Source organism: Rosa rugosa, chromosome 6, assembly GCF_958449725.1.
Source record: "Rosa rugosa chromosome 6, drRosRugo1.1, whole genome shotgun sequence".
Taxonomy (NCBI): domain Eukaryota; kingdom Viridiplantae; phylum Streptophyta; class Magnoliopsida; order Rosales; family Rosaceae; genus Rosa; species Rosa rugosa.
This window is the reverse complement of record NC_084825.1, coordinates 51,097,371-51,116,869: the sequence shown is the minus strand read 5'-3', so window position 1 is coordinate 51,116,869 and position 19,499 is coordinate 51,097,371. Positions and strand designations below refer to the sequence as shown.

The 19,499-nt window shown below is 38.9% G+C and overlaps 5 protein-coding genes and 1 non-coding gene across 7 annotated transcripts; 3 read left to right on the top strand and 3 right to left on the bottom strand.

Annotated features, from left to right (window-relative positions):
- Positions 1-373: 373 nt before the first annotated feature.
- On the bottom strand, positions 374-5,422 carry LOC133717869 (homeobox-leucine zipper protein HDG1-like). Its single transcript, XM_062144618.1, has 9 exons — positions 4,606-5,422; positions 4,292-4,521; positions 4,066-4,183; positions 3,295-3,984; positions 3,094-3,195; positions 2,821-3,021; positions 1,747-1,921; positions 1,295-1,659; positions 374-1,207 (listed from the first exon to the last, which is right to left on the bottom strand). The coding sequence occupies exons 1-9, from the start codon at positions 4,756-4,758 to the stop codon at positions 818-820; spliced, it is 2,424 nt and encodes an 807-aa protein (XP_062000602.1). The 5' UTR covers positions 4,759-5,422; the 3' UTR covers positions 374-817.
- Positions 5,423-8,850: 3,428 nt separating this feature from the next.
- LOC133717858 (large ribosomal subunit protein eL24-like) lies at positions 8,851-10,791 on the top strand. Its single transcript, XM_062144602.1, has 5 exons — positions 8,851-8,951; positions 9,765-9,840; positions 9,969-10,070; positions 10,202-10,350; positions 10,432-10,791. Exons 1-5 carry the CDS (start codon positions 8,941-8,943, stop codon positions 10,592-10,594), a joined length of 501 nt encoding a protein of 166 aa, XP_062000586.1. The 5' UTR covers positions 8,851-8,940; the 3' UTR covers positions 10,595-10,791.
- A 661-nt stretch (positions 10,792-11,452) lies between these two features.
- On the top strand, positions 11,453-13,582 carry LOC133717286 (RHOMBOID-like protein 2). 2 transcript variants are annotated; one of them, XM_062143975.1, is made up of 5 exons: positions 11,458-12,200; positions 12,308-12,471; positions 12,555-12,718; positions 12,809-13,065; positions 13,139-13,582. In XM_062143975.1, exons 1-5 carry the CDS (start codon positions 11,905-11,907, stop codon positions 13,251-13,253), a joined length of 996 nt encoding a protein of 331 aa, XP_061999959.1. In that variant the 5' UTR covers positions 11,458-11,904; the 3' UTR covers positions 13,254-13,582. The 2 variants fall into 2 exon arrangements, with proteins under 2 accessions (XP_061999960.1, XP_061999959.1); XM_062143976.1 differs by lacking the exon at positions 13,139-13,582 and having other exon boundaries at positions 11,453-12,200; positions 12,816-12,989.
- Positions 13,311-14,202, top strand: LOC133716974 (putative non-specific lipid-transfer protein 14). Its single transcript, XM_062143599.1, has 3 exons — positions 13,311-13,317; positions 13,716-14,082; positions 14,193-14,202. Exons 1-3 carry the CDS (start codon positions 13,311-13,313, stop codon positions 14,200-14,202), a joined length of 384 nt encoding a protein of 127 aa, XP_061999583.1.
- TRNAV-AAC (transfer RNA valine (anticodon AAC)) lies at positions 13,453-13,526 on the bottom strand. The gene has a single exon. It is a non-coding gene; the product is annotated as a tRNA-Val (tRNA).
- Positions 14,203-14,933: 731 nt separating the features above from the next.
- Positions 14,934-19,275, bottom strand: LOC133715680 (protein IQ-DOMAIN 23-like). The gene is made up of 4 exons (XM_062142285.1): positions 17,740-19,275; positions 16,364-16,564; positions 16,113-16,190; positions 14,934-15,895 (listed from the first exon to the last, which is right to left on the bottom strand). The coding sequence occupies exons 1-4, from the start codon at positions 18,037-18,039 to the stop codon at positions 15,149-15,151; spliced, it is 1,326 nt and encodes a 441-aa protein (XP_061998269.1). The 5' UTR covers positions 18,040-19,275; the 3' UTR covers positions 14,934-15,148.
- Between the last annotated feature and the right edge of the window lie 224 nt (positions 19,276-19,499).

The window sequence follows — 19,499 nt, the reverse complement described above, 5'->3', positions numbered from 1 at the left end:
ACTGAATATTAGGACTTTGTGAAGTTCTGATCATGCCACGGTAAATGTTTAATCAAGAAACACAGGTTTGAGTTCGAACTTAACATTAATGTTCTAGTAGACCTTATTCAACTTTCCCCTTATGAGTTAATAATAACAAGGTCAAGATATGGTGCCCGGTCTTACTGTTAAGACCATAATGGATTAAATATAGTCCAACGCTCACTCCTCTTTAGCTTCTGGAAATTATGAAAATTCAACTTGCAGAGTGCGAATTTGCCTTGGCAAAGACAATTAGATATTTTTATTTTATGTTCATCTTTTTTATTACACCCTTAGGACTATTAACTGCTTCCTCAATCAAAAGAAAGGTGTTAGCATTATGCTTAGCTTCTGGCATTCCGACAGAGATAATTAGCAACATATCAAGCTAATCCAAAGGCTCCAAGCCAATACAAAAAACCAATGCACAAACCATACTAGAGGTCGACGAAACCAAACAAAATTAGACGATAATTAACATTTAGCAAAAAAAAATTGGTCGCTGCTCCATTTCCACAGTTCTGTATGGTATAACCAACAAACACAATAAACATATCGCAGGTCCACCGAGTCAATACCCGAACCAGTGTTTTTTTAAAGCTTGAAGTCGGACCGTTTATCCCTAATAAGCAATAGCACCAGTATCAGCACAAAACAGTTCTCCAAATGTGGTTCGTTCTTGACTCGAAACCCTTGAATGCAAAGGTTTTACATCCATCTCCTGTATTTTCTTTCTCAAAACCCAAAAGACAAAGACAAGGTAAACTAAACTAACCAGTCACGAACATCATGTATTTCAAGGGCCATCATTTATTTGAAGGGCACTTTTGATCTTCTGAATGGTGGAGGAGATGAGATCAATAATAGTCTTAACCGAGTGCATAGTGAGCTTGGATGTTGGTTGGCCACCATCACACACAATTTGGAATCCAACTGTCAGCAGACATCCCCCGTCATCAGAGCCGTTTCCTTCTCCTTTGACATGGTCAGAAGTAACACAAGGAAGGATTGCAAATCCTGATGGTAAGAGTTCTACATAAGTAGAATCTCCACCCTCGTACACGACATCCCTCATGATATCTGAACTTGTTGAAGTGATCGGTGCATACACAACTATTGACCCTGAAGCGTCCGTCCTAGTCTCTTGGAACATCAGCATGTTATTATTGTTATTTGCATCAAGACCCTGAAATTTCAAGAAGATGACAGACTCATGAACAAACCAATTGAATGAAAATAGAACAAGATTAGAAGACACTACTCTTATGTTCACCTTGGCACTAAAGAGAGAAACACTGTTGCCACCTCCGTGATCCTTGTCAATCTGAGCCATGGCTTGCAGTGGACGACAGCTGACCAAAATGTCCCACTGCCCCCTTAATTGCCAGTCTCGCAAGAAATCAAACAGCCTTGACCTTGATACCGGCATCCAAACAGATGTTGCAGCACTCAACACGAAGCCAGATGGCTCACCGACCTCCAAACTCTGACGCACCATAACCCTCACGTTGTCAGTAACATTATCAATACAGAGTTTGTCCCACTGGCGCACTGATGAGCCACAAACCCCAGAACAAAAGCTTTGCATCATACGCTGTGCCAACCTTAGCATGCTTTTCTTTGAATTCATACTTAACCCTGTTGGAGAACATAAGTATGTATTAATTATGAAATATGAGATATTACAAAGACAATGAAGCTAGCTATAGACAGTAGTGGAGTTACCTCTAGGAACTTCATTAGGATTGGTAGAGGACATGAGGAAAGTCAGGGACTCGCATTCCCTCTGGAGAGTAGCAAGCCACCTCTGTGCACCAAAGCCAATACCAGAACGTAGTAATGGCTGTAACAGCTGGTGAATGCCACTCTCATTATATTCTGAATGTTCTATCCAAGTCACCTGCAAATTACAATCCATCAATATTCCTAGCCTTTAAAAATATATTCCAACTAGTGTCCCCTTCAAAAGGAAAAAACTAAAAGCTCCAAATGAGAACGAATGGATAAATATCTCACTTTTTGGTGCATATTTACCACCATTTCAGTTTTTCTTTTTTCAAAACCAAAAAATAATAAAAGCCAACATTTGTGTGAGAGAAGAGAGAGGAAGCATCAGAGAAAGACAATTAGAGTGGAGATAATAACACCCAGAGGTGTGTTGACATCAGGATTAAAGGTTATTTTAAACTGAGAGTGCACCAAACAAACTTGTGGAAAAGATAAAAGAGAGCAAGTCAAAATTCAGGACTGTAGAGAAACATAACATTGATTTAAATTCAAGTGGGCAGAAAATCACATTACATGGAATTCAATATACAACAGTAAAAGACTGGATCCAGGTCACTTAACCTCGTAGACAGTAAAGAACACATTAAGACAGACAGGAACGATAGGAATAGAAGCATCAAATACATAGTTTATGTGACAAAGATTGAAATTTCCAAGGTCTAATTTTACTTTCACCTGCATGTAAACATTATGTGTATTCTATTCAAGCCTAATATTAAACTATGAGTATCCTTGATTTCATCATCTCAAAAATGAGGAAGCATCTTCTTCAGTATATAACAATAAAGAATACGGGTTTCTAGGCACACAATACATTACAATAGGACCAACACCATCAAAGAAAGTAAATTCTTGGATGCACAAGTCAAGCTAGGCTAGATTTAGGAGATTTTAACTGCCCATAATTTCATCTTGCTTTATTCTCAACAAACTCATTATGCAGTTCAACAACCTTATTAAAAACACAGTATTTAAATTTACCAAGAACCTGATTAACCAATCAATGTTTACCTTGGAGTAACCATTGGGCATGTCTTGCACAATGAAGCCAGAAGGAAGCCTCCGGCAGTTCGCACTGGAAGCATCTTGCTGGATGTCAACGGAAACATCGACGACAGCCCACACACCCTCTGCATGCTGCTTGGAAAAGCGGAGGAACTTCAGAGGACGGACTGGAACCAATGGCGAAAGCATTTGAAGCTCGGCATGCATCTACAAAATAAGATCCTCCTGAGTTTTGATTTAACTAAATACAGAAAAAGAGACACGAGAAAAGAGACGCACCATTTGAATAGTACCATTTCTGGTTCCGTTTGGGCCGCTGGAAATCATCCCAATGGTGGAGGCTCTAGCAACCAAAGTAGGGAACATATCTGTCCATCGATTCTACTCATACAAAAGAAAACAAACAACCAGAATCAAGCATTACTCTATTTTAGACACAAAAATATGTTCAAATAGAAATAAAGAGCAGAGAAGCATTACCGCATCCATCATAGTCTCTACAAGAGCCAAGCTGTTTATGATCACCATACAAGAATCCCTTGAAGCATCAGTCATCAAGCCACTTTGCCTGGTACTGATACAAGAAAATGTCCTGTACAGCTCCACGTTCAATGTTTCGCTTCCACCATCTGAACTTTTCATCCACAAAGGGGTATCTGCTTGAACCATCCTAACCAATTCATCCATAGCTTCCCCTGCAAGCTCCAGGTAAACATGTCTATCAGTCACATGCTGCAATTCATTTGGCATTCCCATAACCGGTTTCATTAGAGGCATCACAGGCGACGAGCTTCCAACACCATCTCCCAACTCGAACCCCATCGACAACTGATTGCTGCCTCCAGCGTTCAAACAACCCATCCCATTTATTCCCATTGCCAGGTCCAGACCAGCAGTTGAGCTTGGAAGAGAGCGGGGAGTGGCCAAGTTTGAAATGGGCCTGCCCAAGAACTTTTGCGCCAAAGTACAAATTCGACTCAGTTCATCATTCAGTCGAGCATTCTCAATCCTCAGTTGGTGTTCATCAAATGAAATTTGGCCAGGAATGGCAGGGCCTCCACAGTTGTGGCATATTGGATTTGACATAGCTTCCTTCATCACACCATTCTCAGCTCGGAGCTTGTCATTCTCTTGCCTAAGAATTATATTCTCATGGCGCTCCAATTGAGTCTGATTCATTCAAAACCCCATTTACATATCAATTATTTAAAAATTTACCAAAACCAAATCTAACAAAAGAAAGAAATCAACCTTCATTTGAGTTCTTCTATTCTGGAACCAAAACTTGACTTGCTTAGTCTCCAAGCCAAGCCTCCTGCTGAGGTCCAACCTTTGCTTTTCATCAGGATGTGGGCATTCCTTAAAGAAACTACACCACAAGAACATCAAGAACAACACAACAGCAGGAAAAAAAAAAAAAAAACACCAACACTAACACCAAAACAGCTCAAATACAATAGAGATAAATCAATCATACGATTCCAGTTCTTGGATTTGGCTGGGGGTATGACGATGATACTTCTTCTTCCTCCGTGGCCGATCATCCTCGTCGACAGGGTCTTGATCATCACCCGATGCCCCATCAAAATGGTCACTGCCTGACCGGCTCTGGTCAAACTCCTCTTCCCTCAGCCTCCCAATAATTCCTGGGTCGAAACTCTCAGCAATCAGGTCAAGTTCATTGTGCCCATCCATGTTTTTCTGCACCTACAAAACACAAAACAACAGTCAAGCACAACTACAACATGGAACACGAACACAAATTAATGAAGAGAATTAGATAAAGCATACTATTGAAAGAGAGAGGGCAGAGGAAGTCTGCATTGAATTGGGAATAAAGTGTGGTTGAGCAATGGCGCCACCACTGCTGTGTGGATCAATCTCAGCCACAACTCTTGAACCCCCAACACCTCCACTATTACTGATCAAACCTCCAAAATTCATCAAAACTGGGGACAAACAGAAAACCAATAAACAAATAAAATATTAAATCTCTCTCTCTTTTGCTCTATCTGAATTGGCCTGGCTCTATTTGGCCCTTCTGTCTCTGCAGGTTCTGTTAGCAACAGTCACCATCACTATCAAAAAGGTATATATAACCAGATTTTCTCTTAAAAGAAAAATATATATTCAGTCTTTGACCTTACAGGGATTTTTGGCCAGATTGAGCTAAAGCATTGAAAAGGTGGGATATTTCGATTCCTAAGTAGAAACAGAATAAAAAAGCTGCTTCCTTTGTCAACTCCCATGCATGACTGTATAGAATTTGTTTTCAGATAGAAGAGAGAAAAAGAGGAAGAAGACAAGAAAAGGCCTTTTCTTTTTTGTGATTCCCAGTTCAAACACAACCAACCAAACCCCTTTCTTTGTAAAAACACAATCACATCATGGGTATGGCTGTAGGAAAAACCCTAAATTTCCTTCCTTTTCTGCTCCCCTTGACTAAAAGTTTGGCAGGAATGAAAAGGAAGAAGAATTAAAAAAAAAAAAAACTTTAAAACCCAAAAGGGTCTCAAAAGGAAAACAGAATAGGAAAAGGCCATGAGAGCTTATCTCACTTTCACACTATTTCACAATGACTTTTCCAATACCAAATCCAAGTAGAGAAAAAGACCCAACTGGACCTCTCCCTCTCTCTCTCTCTCTCTCCTTCTCCTCTCCCTCCTCTCTCCTCTATTATGTTACAGATAGATAGATAGATAGATGGGCATGCAAGTAAAGCAAAACCAACCCCAGTTTTACCTTTAAGTTTTGACAGTGAGAAATACTAAAGCCCCTGTCTTTGTGTCCAACAACAAAGAAGTTAATGGATTTTTCAGATCCTTCTCTCTCTGGGATCTGTGGATTGTGGAAGAGAAAGAGACAGATTAATAAAATATTTATATAAAACTAATATATCAATGAAAAACATTAATAATAATAAAAACAAGGACTTGGGGAAAGGTTTTTTGGAGCTGACTTACATGGACCTCTGAAGAAGAAGAAGAAGAAGAATCAGAAGAGTCAATGAAGCTCTTCTTCTTAATACTATTTTTCTTTTTGGATTGAAAAGAATCAAATTTCAGAAACTCTGAAACCAAAGTTTGCAAATAGTGGGTTCTTTGGTTTCTTAATCATGCACACCAAATCTCACTAACCAAAGCCTTCAGAGAGACAGAGACAGAGAGGTTCTAGAGCAATATGTTAATGCATAAATAGTGGGGGGGGGGGGTTATATAAAGGGAGAGAGTGGGGCCCACAGAAATCGTGAAATCCGCCCGTCGCGTGTCGCGGCGCGTGTGAGAGATTTTTGGAGACTCTTTTAGAACCTTTTGCCTTGGCGGTGGTATGATCGGGTGCAGCGGAGCACATGGTTTTGGGTGGAATTGGATTTACGTGCGGCCAATCAGGCGGTCAGTTTGGAGGACAGAACGGTAATTTTACCTGAGTTTGAGGGAGTAGGTGGTGTTGATTCCTTAAATTATGCCCCCCACCTAGGCTGCAGGGTTTGGTACGTACATTACATCACTCCCCTTGCTCCTTATCTCATAAAATCAGCCGCAAAAATTTGCCAAATTGTAATACCCATTTTATCTTCAAATTTTTATTTCTTACGATTTGATACAGATTTTGAACTGACAAAACAACTGAATTTTTTTGTTTTAGACATTATAGTGTTTGTAGTAGTCAATCATGTCCAAATCTTAACGATCAGAAACACTATTTTCTTGCACGTGAATCGCATGCAAAGACTAACTGAGAATTGTCGCGACGTTAGACCGTTAGCTAAATATAAAATGAAATTGTAGTTATTGTCTTTAATTTGTTTCTATTAGTGTGAACTCACACGCTTTTCTTACGAGTAGATAACATATTTCACTCTTATTCTTATCTGTCTTCATGGTGTAATTTTATGGAATATATTACTTGAATGGAAAGTCACATCCGATGGAATGTAAATCTGTAACTGTGCATGCATAACTTTTATATGGTATGTAATCTGTTGAATACCGACCAAAATTGAATTCACATTTTCCTTTTATGTTTGTGTTTGCACATATCCCAAATGAATAATGTTATGAGTTGACACTACCAAATTTTTCTCCATAATACTAAATGCAAAATTTTATTGTCGGTTTTATCTTATGGTCAATGTGCTGACGAGCAATCCTTGCACGTGGTTTGGTACCTTTGGGACATGGTGTGGAACTGTGGAAGAGGGCGTTGGTTTTTCTGGCGGTTGTCTATGAGGTAGTATCGATATTCTCCGGATTCTATATATCCCGAGAGGTCGAGCGATATAGGTGGTTAGAGGTTGGGCCCTTTCGGCTCATGGAGGTCATTCATGACGAACTCGTAACTGGTTTAGGCTTCAAGGAGGAGAGTGGGGAATTCTTGTTCACCACCGGTCTTTCCCATTTTATGTAATCTGGTTTATTTTAATAAAGGTTTCTTATTCTCAAAAAAAAAAATTAATAATAATAATAATTAAGTACACTAGCTAGAGGCCTTTTTTTTGTTTTTACATTTGGTTAGCATCATTAAATCATCCCTGTAAAAGGCTGTGATGGAGTTTGACATAACTTGTTATTAGGTTCATGAACCATCCCTAATTCAAGAATACTCGTGAGAATATGATAGTAGCCTTTAGACCTTCACTAAAATATATGCATATATGGGAATTAAGGGATTAATATCCAACACATTTAAGCTTTAATCTATGTACTATGTAGTGTGGTTTTCAATCGATCAATTGCAAATTTGCAATCATCTCAATCCCCTCATGCATTTGCATTCACTTAATTATATTTAAACTTATTACATAACAAGTTTTGTACTCATTTTTTACCTGATATTGATTGCAACTTCACATACAATACACATTATGTTGTTGATTTTAATGTACTATGTAGTGTGGTTTTCAATCGATCAATTGCAAATTTGCAATCATCTCAATCCCCTCATGCATTTGCATTCACTTAATTATATTTAAACTTATTACATAACAAGTTTTGTACTCATTTTTTACAAGATTGCAACTTCACATACAATACACATTATGTTGTTGATTTTAATGTTATGAAATGGAACACAATGCATGCATAGTAGGGTACTAACAACTTCATATTTATAAGTTTTGTATTTTTACAATTACCCTGGTATAATCTTAAAATTCAGAATGGTCTGAATACAGGACGTCATCATCGGTGATTATTTGGTAAGTTCTTCATATTTGGAAGTAAATCAAACAGAAAATCTCCATATAATATAGAGATTGCCATAATAGGACACTCAATTAATTAATTTGATTCTCCATTAGGATTCTTCTTTTCTTATTGACAACTGCTTATCCAGTGATATGCGTCTACAAATACATTTTGCTTATCCAGTGATATGCGTCTACAAATACATTCTTATCCTTAATCTTTGGTAAGAGGATTTGTTTCCTAACTTGACCAAAAAAAAAAAAGGATTTTTTTTCCTAGTATGATATACTACATTGATATTTGGTTTCGAAATTTTTCCTTTTCAAAATATGTTTTGGAAGAGAAGACAGATTTGTTAGTCGGCAGAGGCCGTTTGAGCTTTTATTTAAATTGAATTGAATATAACATTGACCGATGACTTATTTGTCGTTTGAGGTTGAAGTAATGTTGTCAATGACCTATATGTCGGTAAAGCTCTTTTAAACTTTTATTTGAATTGAATTAAAGAAAAAAAAAAAAAAACTTTTGCCGACGGCTTATTTATCGGTAAAGCTCATTTTCTATTTAACTATTTTACTTAAATTAAATTGAGAAACAACTTATTCCGACGACTGTTCGTCGACAAAAAGCGTTTGAACTTTTATTGAAATCAAATTGCAAAACAAAATTTGCCCGTGGGAACAAATTCTCATATTCCAACCACAGAATGTTTACCTAGTCAATCCCTAGGCTTCAAACACTTATAGATGGGCCTCTCTATTCGGATCTGACCCACATTCAGTTGATAACTATTTGTGGTCAAAGTCCAACCCCCCTCCGCGATTATATGAAACGAAAATTTAAATAGCTCTGGACGTTCCATCTTCTTCGTCACCAGAAGCTTTCAACTCTCACCATTTCTAGGGTTTTATTTCTCTGAAGCAGAGACCAAGCTACCGCCATGGTTCTCAAGTACGCTCTCATTTTGTTCCTTTTTCCATTTTACCCTCATATCATTCTTTATTTTCTTTTGCATTTATATTCTTGATTGATTAATTTCTAGGGTTTTATGATGAACGCGTATTTAGCTGATCGATCATAACGTGTGGATCATCATCATCTGAATTCATATTCATGATGGTGGATAGATGACAATGTTTGATGTTTATTGAGGAGTGCCCTCCCTCTATAACTCGGTTTGGTTGTTGAGAGAGAAAATGAAATCTTTGAGCACCTTTAGTGTCATAGTTAATGGCTGTGTCTAATATTTTCTGGGTTGGTTGTGGATGGTCCTTCGGGTCACTTTTAATGGAACAAATTAATTTGTACTATCGGTGGTTTTAGTGGGAGTAGGTCATCTGATCAAAATTTCCTTTACTTCTCGAGCTGGAGAATTCGGTTGAATGTGGGTTTTGATCGAATTTGTGGACTTGTGGTTGATTTGGTTAGCTAGGTGTTATTTTGAAAATAGTAATTGATTTGATCCACATACTGACTGCTTCATCATCTCTGAACATGTTTCTCTGATTATAAAGAAATGAACATGAATTAGTATCAAAATTGATTAATGAGCATTTAGCACTGCTTGAGTACTCTTAAATTAACTTGTTTAGGTGTATGTCCGCATTAAGACACAGAGCGACTTATAGTGCACTGAAATTTGCAACTTTCTTATGTAACCATTACTGTGGTAGCTGGGAAGCTAGCTAGCATTTGTGTCATTCGTGAATCACAATTGTGGTAAGGCCGGTATGCAATAATTTATTGTTCTAATTGGGATGTCAGGACTGAACTATGCCGCTTCAGTGGAGCTAAGATCTACCCAGGTAGGGGCATCCGATTTGTTCGTGCTGATTCTCAGGTAAAAGGGGCACAACTTAATAAGATATGCAGCATTACGTTGGTTCTGTTTTTGACTGTTCTAGTATCAATTCATTTGCTGCCTCCCCATGTTTTCTGAAACTTCATTATGTTTTTGGATCAATTAAGGTGTTCCTGTTTGCAAACTCAAAGAACAAGAGGTACTTCCACAACAGACTGAAGCCAGCTAAACTTGCTTGGACAGCCATGTACAGAAAGCAACACAAGAAGGTAATACCTATATATACAAGCAGAAAGAAGAAAAACATTAATTGATTGAGAAGTGATAACTTGCGATCCAATCAATCTGTTTACAGTTAGTGTTACTTTGCTTGCTAGCTAATTTTGTGCATTACAATCAGGACATTTCTCAAGAAACTATTAAGAAGAGGCGTCGCACCACGAAAAAGCCTTACTCTCGATCCATCGTGGGTGCTACTTTGGAGGTCATACAGAAGAGAAGAAGTGAAAAACCTGAAGTTCGAGATGCTGCAAGAGAGGCTGCTCTTCGGTATATATATTGTTATGCCTCCCATTTGCTTCTTGAGTTTCACTTTTAAGAATCTTAAGCATACAAATGGTGTTTGTGCAGTGAAATTAAGGAGAGGATCAAGAAAACCAAGGATGAAAAGAGGGCGAAGAAGGCCGAAGTAATGGCCAGGTCAACAAAGAATCAAAGCAAGGGTAACTTGCCAAAGGGTGGTGCTGCAAATAAGGGCCCCAAGGGCGCTGGAGGAGCTAAGGGCAAGCGATAAACAAACTTACTCGAAGATCTCAGAGATTAGATCATGTTTTCTCAAATTAAGTAGTACCAGGTTTTGCAATTCTTTATTCGTAATTAATTCCATGAAATGTCGATCATTTGTGGTCTAGTATTGTCTGCATAAATAATGGAGGGACATATTTTCTTGTCTGGATATCTAGTACTGATCTTCTTTCACCTTTACTTTTATTGGCTGCTTCACCTTCTATTCCTTTGATACCTCCTTTCGTTTCCACAAAGCTCGTCTTCTATCTTCTTTCTTTTACAGTTTTACTATATATTATCCCTTTAACATGTGCGGAGCACATGCATGCCAATTGGTTTTTTTTTTTTTTTTTAATTAAAAAAGTTACGGCAATTTTAGGAAAGCTTCTCATTTTTTCATGGGAGATATAGCAAATTTTTTAATATGATATAATGTATTGACTATCTTATCCTCATATAAAAATAATTTATTTATTAATATTTATATTATGTGAGGGCATATATGGTAGTTCAAAAATTTAACCATTTCATGAAGAATTAATTATATAAGATGTATGTAAAGGAAGATGACTAAAGTTCAATCAGCTAATGGTGCAAGCAGGAGGATATATTACAAAAGTGTAAGAAGATAGAAATATCAAATATCAAACGACACGTACTACTCGTAAGAATCACATTCGATTAGATCATAATCAGCATATAATATTGCATTAGTGCATTAGGTGAAAGGAAATGAAAACAAAGATCGATGATGGTGCTCTTTGTATAATGATCTAAATATTATCAACACAGTGGGTCAAACCCTCTAAATAATCTTGTTTTGTTATACATATATTTTCATTACAATAAAACTACAAATCTACAATTGTCACCATTGTGGAGGGTCTGAAACTAAAACTTCTTAGCCATTTTTTCTTTATTTCACTTGAAAAAGAGTCTTTAATATTGAATTTTAGTCGCGAGTGTAGAGGGATACGAGTACTCTTTCAATATATAAGAGTCCTAAGAGGTTACCATTGTGATTAGTTTCTTCATCCTTGGTGGTCTACCTTCTTCTTTGATGATTTGCTTTAGGGTCCACCCCGGTTTGAGTAATCTGATCTGGGTCCATTCCGGTTTAAACCGCGTTGAAGCAACTAAGACGTCCTTTTTTCAATAACAGCCAAAACGGAACTTCCTCAGTGAAAAGCTTAAAGCTTTGAGTCCCAGTTCCTTTCTTTGTGCCTTGCATTAAACCCTTCCACCAACTCCATCTAAAAAATTCATACAAAAACCTCATCAACTCAGAAAGACAGCAAGCACCCACAAACACAAAAAATGCCTGGTGAAGCTGAAGACTTGGAAAACAACAGAGGAGGAGTGAAGCACAGAGAAAACGGAGAGAGCTACTCATCATCTAAGTATGTTGCAGATGACGCAGAGACCCAATGGACTTCTTGGTTGGTGCCCATGTTGGTTGTGATTAACCTTTTTGTGTTCCTTGTGGCCATGTTTATGAATGACTGCCCCAACCACAGTTCTGGGATCAAAGGCAAGTGTGTGGCTAGGGTTCTTGGCAGGTTCTCGTTTCAACCGTTGAAGGAGAACCCCCTCTTAGGCCCTTCTTCTTCCACGTAATAATAATCTTTTCTTTTCTCAATTTGTGGTTTTTCGCTCTTTTTGAGATTAAAGTTTTGCTATATATGGGAAATTGATTAATTTGGGGTTATTGTGTTTGAAGATTGGAAAAGTTGGGAGCTTTGGAGTGGAGCAAAGTGGTCCATAAGCATCAGGGATGGAGAATTGTTACTTGTATTTGGTTACATGCTGGAGTAGTACATCTGATTGTTAACATGCTCAGCTTGGTCTTCATCGGAATTCGTATAGAGCAGCAATTTGGGCTTGGTATATATCTCTCCATGATCTTGTTAGTTTATCTTGGTTTGCTATATCTTATTGTATCCTATTGACTATGGACATTTTGTCAGTGCGAGTTGGGATTATATACTTGTTGTCTGGATTTGGGGGTAGCATCATGTCGTCTCTTTTTATTCGAAAGAACATTTCTGTTGGTGCATCGGGTGCTCTTTTTGGTCTTCTTGGATCAATGCTTTCGGAACTAATTACGAATTGGACTATTTATACCAACAAGGTCAAGAAAATTGTGATGTTTGGTTTATATTCTTTGAGTACATTTTCATGTATGCTGATTTACTCTTTCTTTGCTCACATTATCACATAGGTTGCAGCTCTTGCTACTCTTCTGGTCATCATTCTCATTAACCTAGGCATTGGAATTTTGCCACGCGTTGATAATTTTGCCCACATTGGTGGATTTATGACCGGATTCCTCATTGGATTTGTGTTGATGCCCCGTCCTCAATACGGATGGCTGGAACAGCTGAATTTTCCTGCTGGTGCTAATGCCAATGTCAAGTCCAAATTCAAGGCCTACCAATATGTGTTATGGCTTCTTTCGGTTACTCTGTTGATTGTTGGGTAAGTTACTTTCTTTTCACTTTGTCATCATGAACTGATACAGTTAAACTAAAACTAAGATGCAATGAAACAGGTTTACAGTTGCACTGGTGATGCTGTTTCGGGGCGAGAATGGAAATGAGCATTGCCATTGGTGTCACTACCTCAGTTGTGTTCCCACATCTAGATGGCAGTGTGAAGAAAATTAACACTCATATTAGAGAGAAGAGACTTCTATTAGCTAGATTTGGTTGATTCCTATGTAAATGCCTAGTTAGTGTTACAAACTGGTTTGCTTGTGGACTAGATATTCAAATTTATGCCCTATGGTATCTAACTATCTATTTCTATCTGTAATATTGGTTAGAGAAATCTAAAGTGAAGTTGAAAGGGCAAAAAAAAAATGGATGGCTTCGCCCGGGTTCGAACCGGAGACCTTCAGTGTGTTAGACTGACGTGATAACCAACTACACCACGAAACCCTGATGGCAGTAAACCACAAGACTATAAATATATATAATGTACCTTTCTTTGAGGCGGAACCTTCTATTTTGGGTCAGCCCACACTTAGTGGCTCATTCAACCTTCATGAACACCATGCGTTCTTTACTTCACACCAAACCAAAGATAGCAACATTATAAATGAAGCTGTTAATGTACGAATACCATAGTGAAAGTTTGCAAAATGGGGAGCCAAATATTGATGATAGGAGTATTGGTAATGTTGCTATCGAGTGTGACATTGGTGTCTAGCCTTACAGATATGGAGTGCTCCAGCGTGACGGCCCTTGTATCCGCTTGCTACACCTTCATAACGTATGGCTCACCGGACCCTTCTCCGGGGTCTCCATGCTGTCATTCCATGGTAAGTCTCAAAATGGTTTCCGATCCCACTGTTGAAAATCGGAGATTTACTTGTAGATGCTTGATGAGCCTCATTTCCACTTACAACCCTAATGGCTATGCGCTTGCTACTTTGCCCGACCTTTGTGAGGTCTCTTTGGGTTTTAACATTGATCCTAACACTGATTGCAACTTGTAAGTTCTAACTCTAATGCTTTATTACTTTTAATGAGACGATTTAGCAATCGAAAATCTTGTTAATGTTCTCTTTTAGTTATGCTTCTAAAGTTTATATCATAATGCAGGATACCATGAGTTGGGAATTATGCCCAAATGGGAAATGCAATCAACAGTAAGGGATCATTAACATTCTTCTTTTAATGTGAAGAGTTCACTTTGGTTGGAGATTCTAAAAGACTAAAACCATGTTTAAGTTGGGAAATGGGAGTCAAGTTGTGTGAATGGCAATATTGGTAAGACAATCATTGTATCTGAAATATTTCTTTTTGTAAGGGTAATAATCTACCTTTTGTCGACAAAATTTAGTTTGTTAACCGTTACCTTTAAGAAAAAGTGGTTATGATTCAATGATTCATCTCAAATGAGTGCAAACTAACACAATCATGTATTAACTTTTGTTAAAACAAATCACATGTCAAGTTACCCAAAAAAGACATGAGAAATTACTTTTCCTTTAGACAAAGTTCAATAATTAAGACATGCTTTATGCGAAGTATAATCGTTGGTAAAGCCTTTCGCTACAAATAAGATATTGGAGAAGATCTTCCACTTTTGTTTATTTTCATTTTTATATAATTTATTGTTAGTCCACCCAAATTGCGCGTGTGCTATCACACTCGTGGTTGGGATCCAATGAAAGCATTTGATCTGATTTGGGTGAATGAACTAGTCCATTCTCATCATTTTCTTGTAAAGCCAAAGGGGAAAAGGTAGTGATTCATAAAGTTTTAAGAGCTTATCACCGTGAATCTACAGTCTAAATTGGAATGTGAAACGCCAGTTGGAAACTCAAGGATCCAAAGGTATAAAGGAAAGGAAATCTATATACATTGTATACAAGCACAATCAATATTACATTAAACCGAGGTTTAATCCATGAAGGTTTAGTCACAGTTTTGGAAACTATGTCCACTCTGACATCCATGGCGCGAAAGCTTTAGTTGTACATCAAGATCAGCTAGCTAAGACTCAAACATTTGCCGCCATACACACAAATAGAAAAACATGCAAATATCAGCCATCACCGTAGTCTATTCGAGTGGCTAGAGCTCAGAAACGCTTTATTCCTGAAATCCGTATCTAGAGCTAAACCTGTTTCTGAACATGTGCCTGCTTCGCAAAACTCCTGGACGGATTTTTTTGTCAAACTATATTTATCAAATTCGAGCCTTTGTCTTGGGGCACTCTGTGACCGAACCTTAGCCCGGGATGATTCCGTGTTAGCCATGTAGCTAGGGTAACCGGCATAGCTGCTAAAGAAACCCCACGAGTACTCGCTCCTTGTCGGCGTGAAGTGGCCTCTTCTAGCACTACTACTTCCAGGTTTCGATAAGGCAGAAAATGCTTGTGGGCTGTTCTGTGCGGTTCTTAAAGCCGGTACTTCATCTTTTCCTATAGGATATTTCATTGAGCTCGATGAGAAGTAATCCATGGAAGATTGACTAGGAATCAAGTTTGGTTCTTTTGTTGTGCGTTTGGACGGGGAATCGAATGTCATAAACATTGGACTGTAATTATCCGAAGCCATAACATGCTGTGCGGTTTGAAAGGTTCTGGTATTTCGTTGGGAGCCCAAGTGAGGTTTCCAAGTATCTACTTCAAGGATTTTGTCAACCTTCTCATTATCTGCTTGCACATATCTCAGTGATGAAGCATCACGGCGGTTGTTCCACACACTTTCTTCCATCCACCGATCTAACCATCCTGAGGCCAGACGTCTTCTGTCCAGACTGGTGGCATCCTTTGCGTTTGAATTTGAACCACACCTCTGGATAATGAAACAGAATAACATGATTAAACTCCAAGTACCATACAACGACTATGAAATGACATTACGATTATTTTAAGCAAAATAAGCTCAACAAAAAAGTGCCTTCCAGAGGAGTTGCATTTAGCAGGAAGGTACTCAACAATTAGATGTTAAACAACCGACACAGTGGGAGATAACAATCAAATTCTACGCAGGCAGGCATTGAAGTCAATACCTTCAGCAATGAGGGCCCATCAAATTTGCTACTATAAACACGGTGCTGGGATCCAAGTTTGTCAGGACTTTCCGGGAGCTGCAAGCAGAAATTATAGAAAATGAATTACCGCCTAATCGTTATGTATAAAGATTTGCCTTGCCCCTGGCAATCAACCAAGGATGTGAACTTGTCCAAAAGTGCATAAAGCATGCAGATAGAAAGCGAAAACCAACTAGCATGCATAATTTTAACAAAAAAGGTCTGCTTACAGGATTGTAAGACAGGGAGGATTTGCTGCTAGAATGTACTGATTCTGACATGAGTGAGCGAGTTGCCCGTGCACGGGCCTGGAGTCGAACCAGTGTCTGCATGCGCCTGAGCATGTCCGCCGTTTGTTTCCTCACTATGTGGCCTCTCACCAATGCTTGAAGCTTCACCAGTGCTTTAAGTGCCCTTAAGGCCCTCCTTGCCTTTCACATTTTCCAAAAGTTTGTGAGAATCAAATCATCACTGTCTCCCCCATACCAACCAATATAATTCAGTACCCATAGAATAAAGAAACATGTAACTAATTTTTATCTTTAACCTAAACAATGCTTTCCAGTTACACCCGAAGCTAAATCATATGGAACAGACTGGCATACAACTTTTAGAAAGGAAGATAGATGCTTGTGGATATAATCATGATCACCTCAAACATGCATAATTGCTACAAAATAAAAAAAGAAAAGAAAGAACCAAACTAATAAATTCTTAAGTCACAAAACATCTTTTTTCTGAAACTTAAATTAGCAGGCTACCCAATCCCCATTTCATCCAGTTGATTAATGTTACCATCTCTATTCAATTAATGAGCACAACAAACCCCATCTACAACCCTGTGTTTACCCCTATTGCTAAGCTAGACTACATTAAATACAAACCCAATCTCAGGCATTACAAGCTACACAACAAAGTGGTAAAACTAGTGCATTGCCCACGGTTTAAAATCGAGAAGTAGGGAACTAACAGTAGTAGTTTTCTGCAATTAGAGGCCATCATATCACCCGAAAATAACTGTAGGTCCATCCAACAAGCCAAGCTGGAAGCCTGGAAGTAAATGGAGGTTGTGGTCAAAGACAAAAGGTCAAACTTCAATGCAGATTGACATCTTTGTCCTTCCCTCTGCAATGTGGCATTGGGAGGTTGGAAATCCATGTCCAGAAAGTACCAAAGTAACCTTCTTGTTAGGAACACAGATTCAAGCAGAGAATTTCTTCTCCTAGACTCTGACACTGACACATCAAACAGTGTCGGCAGAGTTCCAAGTTTAATACTTTGTTTATTTATTTTTGTGAAAATCTATGTTCAAGAAGCTTCAAACAAACAGTTTCTTTTTAACCCCATGTTTGATTCCCCAGAAAAAAAAACCTTTCGAATTTGTCTTGGGTTATATACTAATACTAATATTACCAAGACTAAAGCCATTTTCAACATTAAAATCCTGAATTTTCAGAGCTTCAATAGAAACCAAGCAAGTAAAAAAGCAAAGAGAATCATGCAAAAAGTTACGAACTTTGTACTTCTAGGAGCATTAGCAACGTAAATTCGACTACGTTTCAGGGGCAATAGTGGAAAAATCTAGAAGAAAAAAAAAAATACCAACCAGGTATCTCCGGAAAGCTGACTGTATCTTAACGGCGGCCAAGTGGCGGTGACGGCTGACTCTAACTGGCAAGCTAACGTTCCCCGAAGTCTCAACGCCGTTAGTGAGCCTGACGACCTCCGCCGCAGCATGAGCCGCCGCGAGAGCTGCCTCGGCCACGGCGGCAGTAGCTGCCGCCACCGCTATTGCGTGCTTGTTGGCGTCCAAGCCCCATTCTTGAGAAGCTGAAGTGGAGGCTTCGGCTTTGTTAGTCTTCTTTTTGGGCTTTTTCGGGCCGAAGAGTCGCCGGAAAAAGCCCATTTCTCATTGCTCGCCGGGACCGGACCGCTAAGCTAGGAAGAACATGACAAAAAGCTGAAGACTTTGGCGGTCGGATGAGGAGCAAGTGTGTAATTAAGGAGTGATAGAGAAGATACTTATCTTCATGTTTCACACACTCCGTCCTTAAGTAGCGTTTGGTTTGGGGAATTTGGAATAGTGGGAAAACTAACACCACGCGCGCTTGGTTGGGGTGTTGCAACACGCGCCTCCACCTTTTTGTCTAGTGGTAGTTAGCAGGTGGGGGCCCACACATTTAAACTGGTGAGATAGAAATATCTGTTTTGTTCTGTTGACTTGACCACATGGTACCGAATGAAGTAACTAGCTTGTTTTATCGGAAATTCTACAATGCTCCGAGCTTGCTATGCTTGGGCACGTCAGCTTATTATGGACCGTTGGATATAAAGTCAGAAATCTAACGGTTGAAAAAGTTGACCGGGTGACCTGTTATTCCATTCTCTTTCTTTCAACACTATGCCATCATCAGCATCAACACCAACACAATGGGACACTGGTTAGTTATCATCCACAGATTCACTCCCCAAATTCATAACTAACAAAAACCCAGGGTCCCCAATTCAATTAGATCAAGATCGAGAGCAAGAACTTTCATTCCGGTTCATGGCCCAAATCTACCAAATATCAGAAGTCCAAAACAAAATTCGATCTTTCACTATAAATCAAACCCATGCGATGCGGTTGGGACCTTAGACTCTGACCTCGATCGACATCGTTGTTTAATATACTGTAAACCCAGGGCCAAACCCGACCCAATCCCCGACCACCCTCCTCCACCTCACTTTCAGCTATGACCATACTTCATTGCTATTCTCTTCAATGCCATGGCCACCGTCGACCACCACCACCTCCACCTCCACCTCCACCCGGCCTCGACTCCGCCCCCGTCGTCGACCTCCGCCTCTCCACCCAATCAGAACTCTACTCCCTCTCTCTCTCCTCCTCGTCTTCTGCATCTCACCAGTTCGACGACGATGCTTTGATCCCCAAAATCAAGAGTTCGGTCTTCAACTAATCGCTGGCAGCCGCAAACAATTGCTTCCTTGGAGCCCTGCTTTTGGTAGACTTGCGAACAGAACGGAAAGTATATCTTTTTCTTCTGGATAGCAGCCTGCTCAAAAGAACTAATGAGAGAGAGAGAGTTGATAAGTTCGTTTGTATGTGGTGTGAGTTTTTTTTTTTTTTGAGAGAGTATGTGGTGTGAGTTTGTTTCAAAGGGAGAGAAAAGAATTAAAAAAATGTGTGGCTGTTGTTCGTGTAGTGAGCGAGAGAAGAGGGACATGTTTGTGACGCATGTGCAAGCCAAAGAATAATTAAAATGCTACTTCGGTGTTTTGCTTGTTTAATTAAACAAATATTCAATTAAATAAATGTTATGTTAAACAAAAATTTAATAATTTAATTAAATATATATTTTTCCT

Excerpts from the sequence above, each read along its gene's own strand:
- LOC133715680 (XM_062142285.1), bottom strand. The coding sequence starts at position 18,039 with ATGGGCTTTTTCCGGCGACTCTTCGGCCCGAAAAAGCCCAAAAAGAAG. Across the intron at positions 16,565-17,739 it reads CAGCTTTCCGGAGATACCTG|GCAAGGAGGGCCTTAAGGGC; the intron begins GTTGGTATTTTT and ends AAAATGTGAAAG. Across the intron at positions 15,896-16,112 it reads ATGGGCCCTCATTGCTGAAG|AGGTGTGGTTCAAATTCAAA; the intron begins GTATTGACTTCA and ends TTCATTATCCAG.
- LOC133717286 (XM_062143975.1), top strand. The coding sequence starts at position 11,905 with ATGCCTGGTGAAGCTGAAGACTTGGAAAACAACAGAGGAGGAGTGAAG. Across the intron at positions 12,719-12,808 it reads GGACTATTTATACCAACAAG|GTTGCAGCTCTTGCTACTCT; the intron begins GTCAAGAAAATT and ends ATTATCACATAG. Across the intron at positions 13,066-13,138 it reads GTTACTCTGTTGATTGTTGG|GTTTACAGTTGCACTGGTGA; the intron begins GTAAGTTACTTT and ends GCAATGAAACAG.
- LOC133717869 (XM_062144618.1), bottom strand. The coding sequence starts at position 4,758 with ATGAATTTTGGAGGTTTGATCAGTAATAGTGGAGGTGTTGGGGGTTCA. Across the intron at positions 4,522-4,605 it reads CTGCCCTCTCTCTTTCAATA|GTGCAGAAAAACATGGATGG; the intron begins GTATGCTTTATC and ends TGTGTTTTGTAG. Across the intron at positions 1,660-1,746 it reads TCCTAATGAAGTTCCTAGAG|GGTTAAGTATGAATTCAAAG; the intron begins GTAACTCCACTA and ends GTTCTCCAACAG.
- LOC133717858 (XM_062144602.1), top strand. Across the intron at positions 9,841-9,968 it reads TTGTTCGTGCTGATTCTCAG|GTGTTCCTGTTTGCAAACTC; the intron begins GTAAAAGGGGCA and ends GGATCAATTAAG. Across the intron at positions 10,071-10,201 it reads ACAGAAAGCAACACAAGAAG|GACATTTCTCAAGAAACTAT; the intron begins GTAATACCTATA and ends CATTACAATCAG.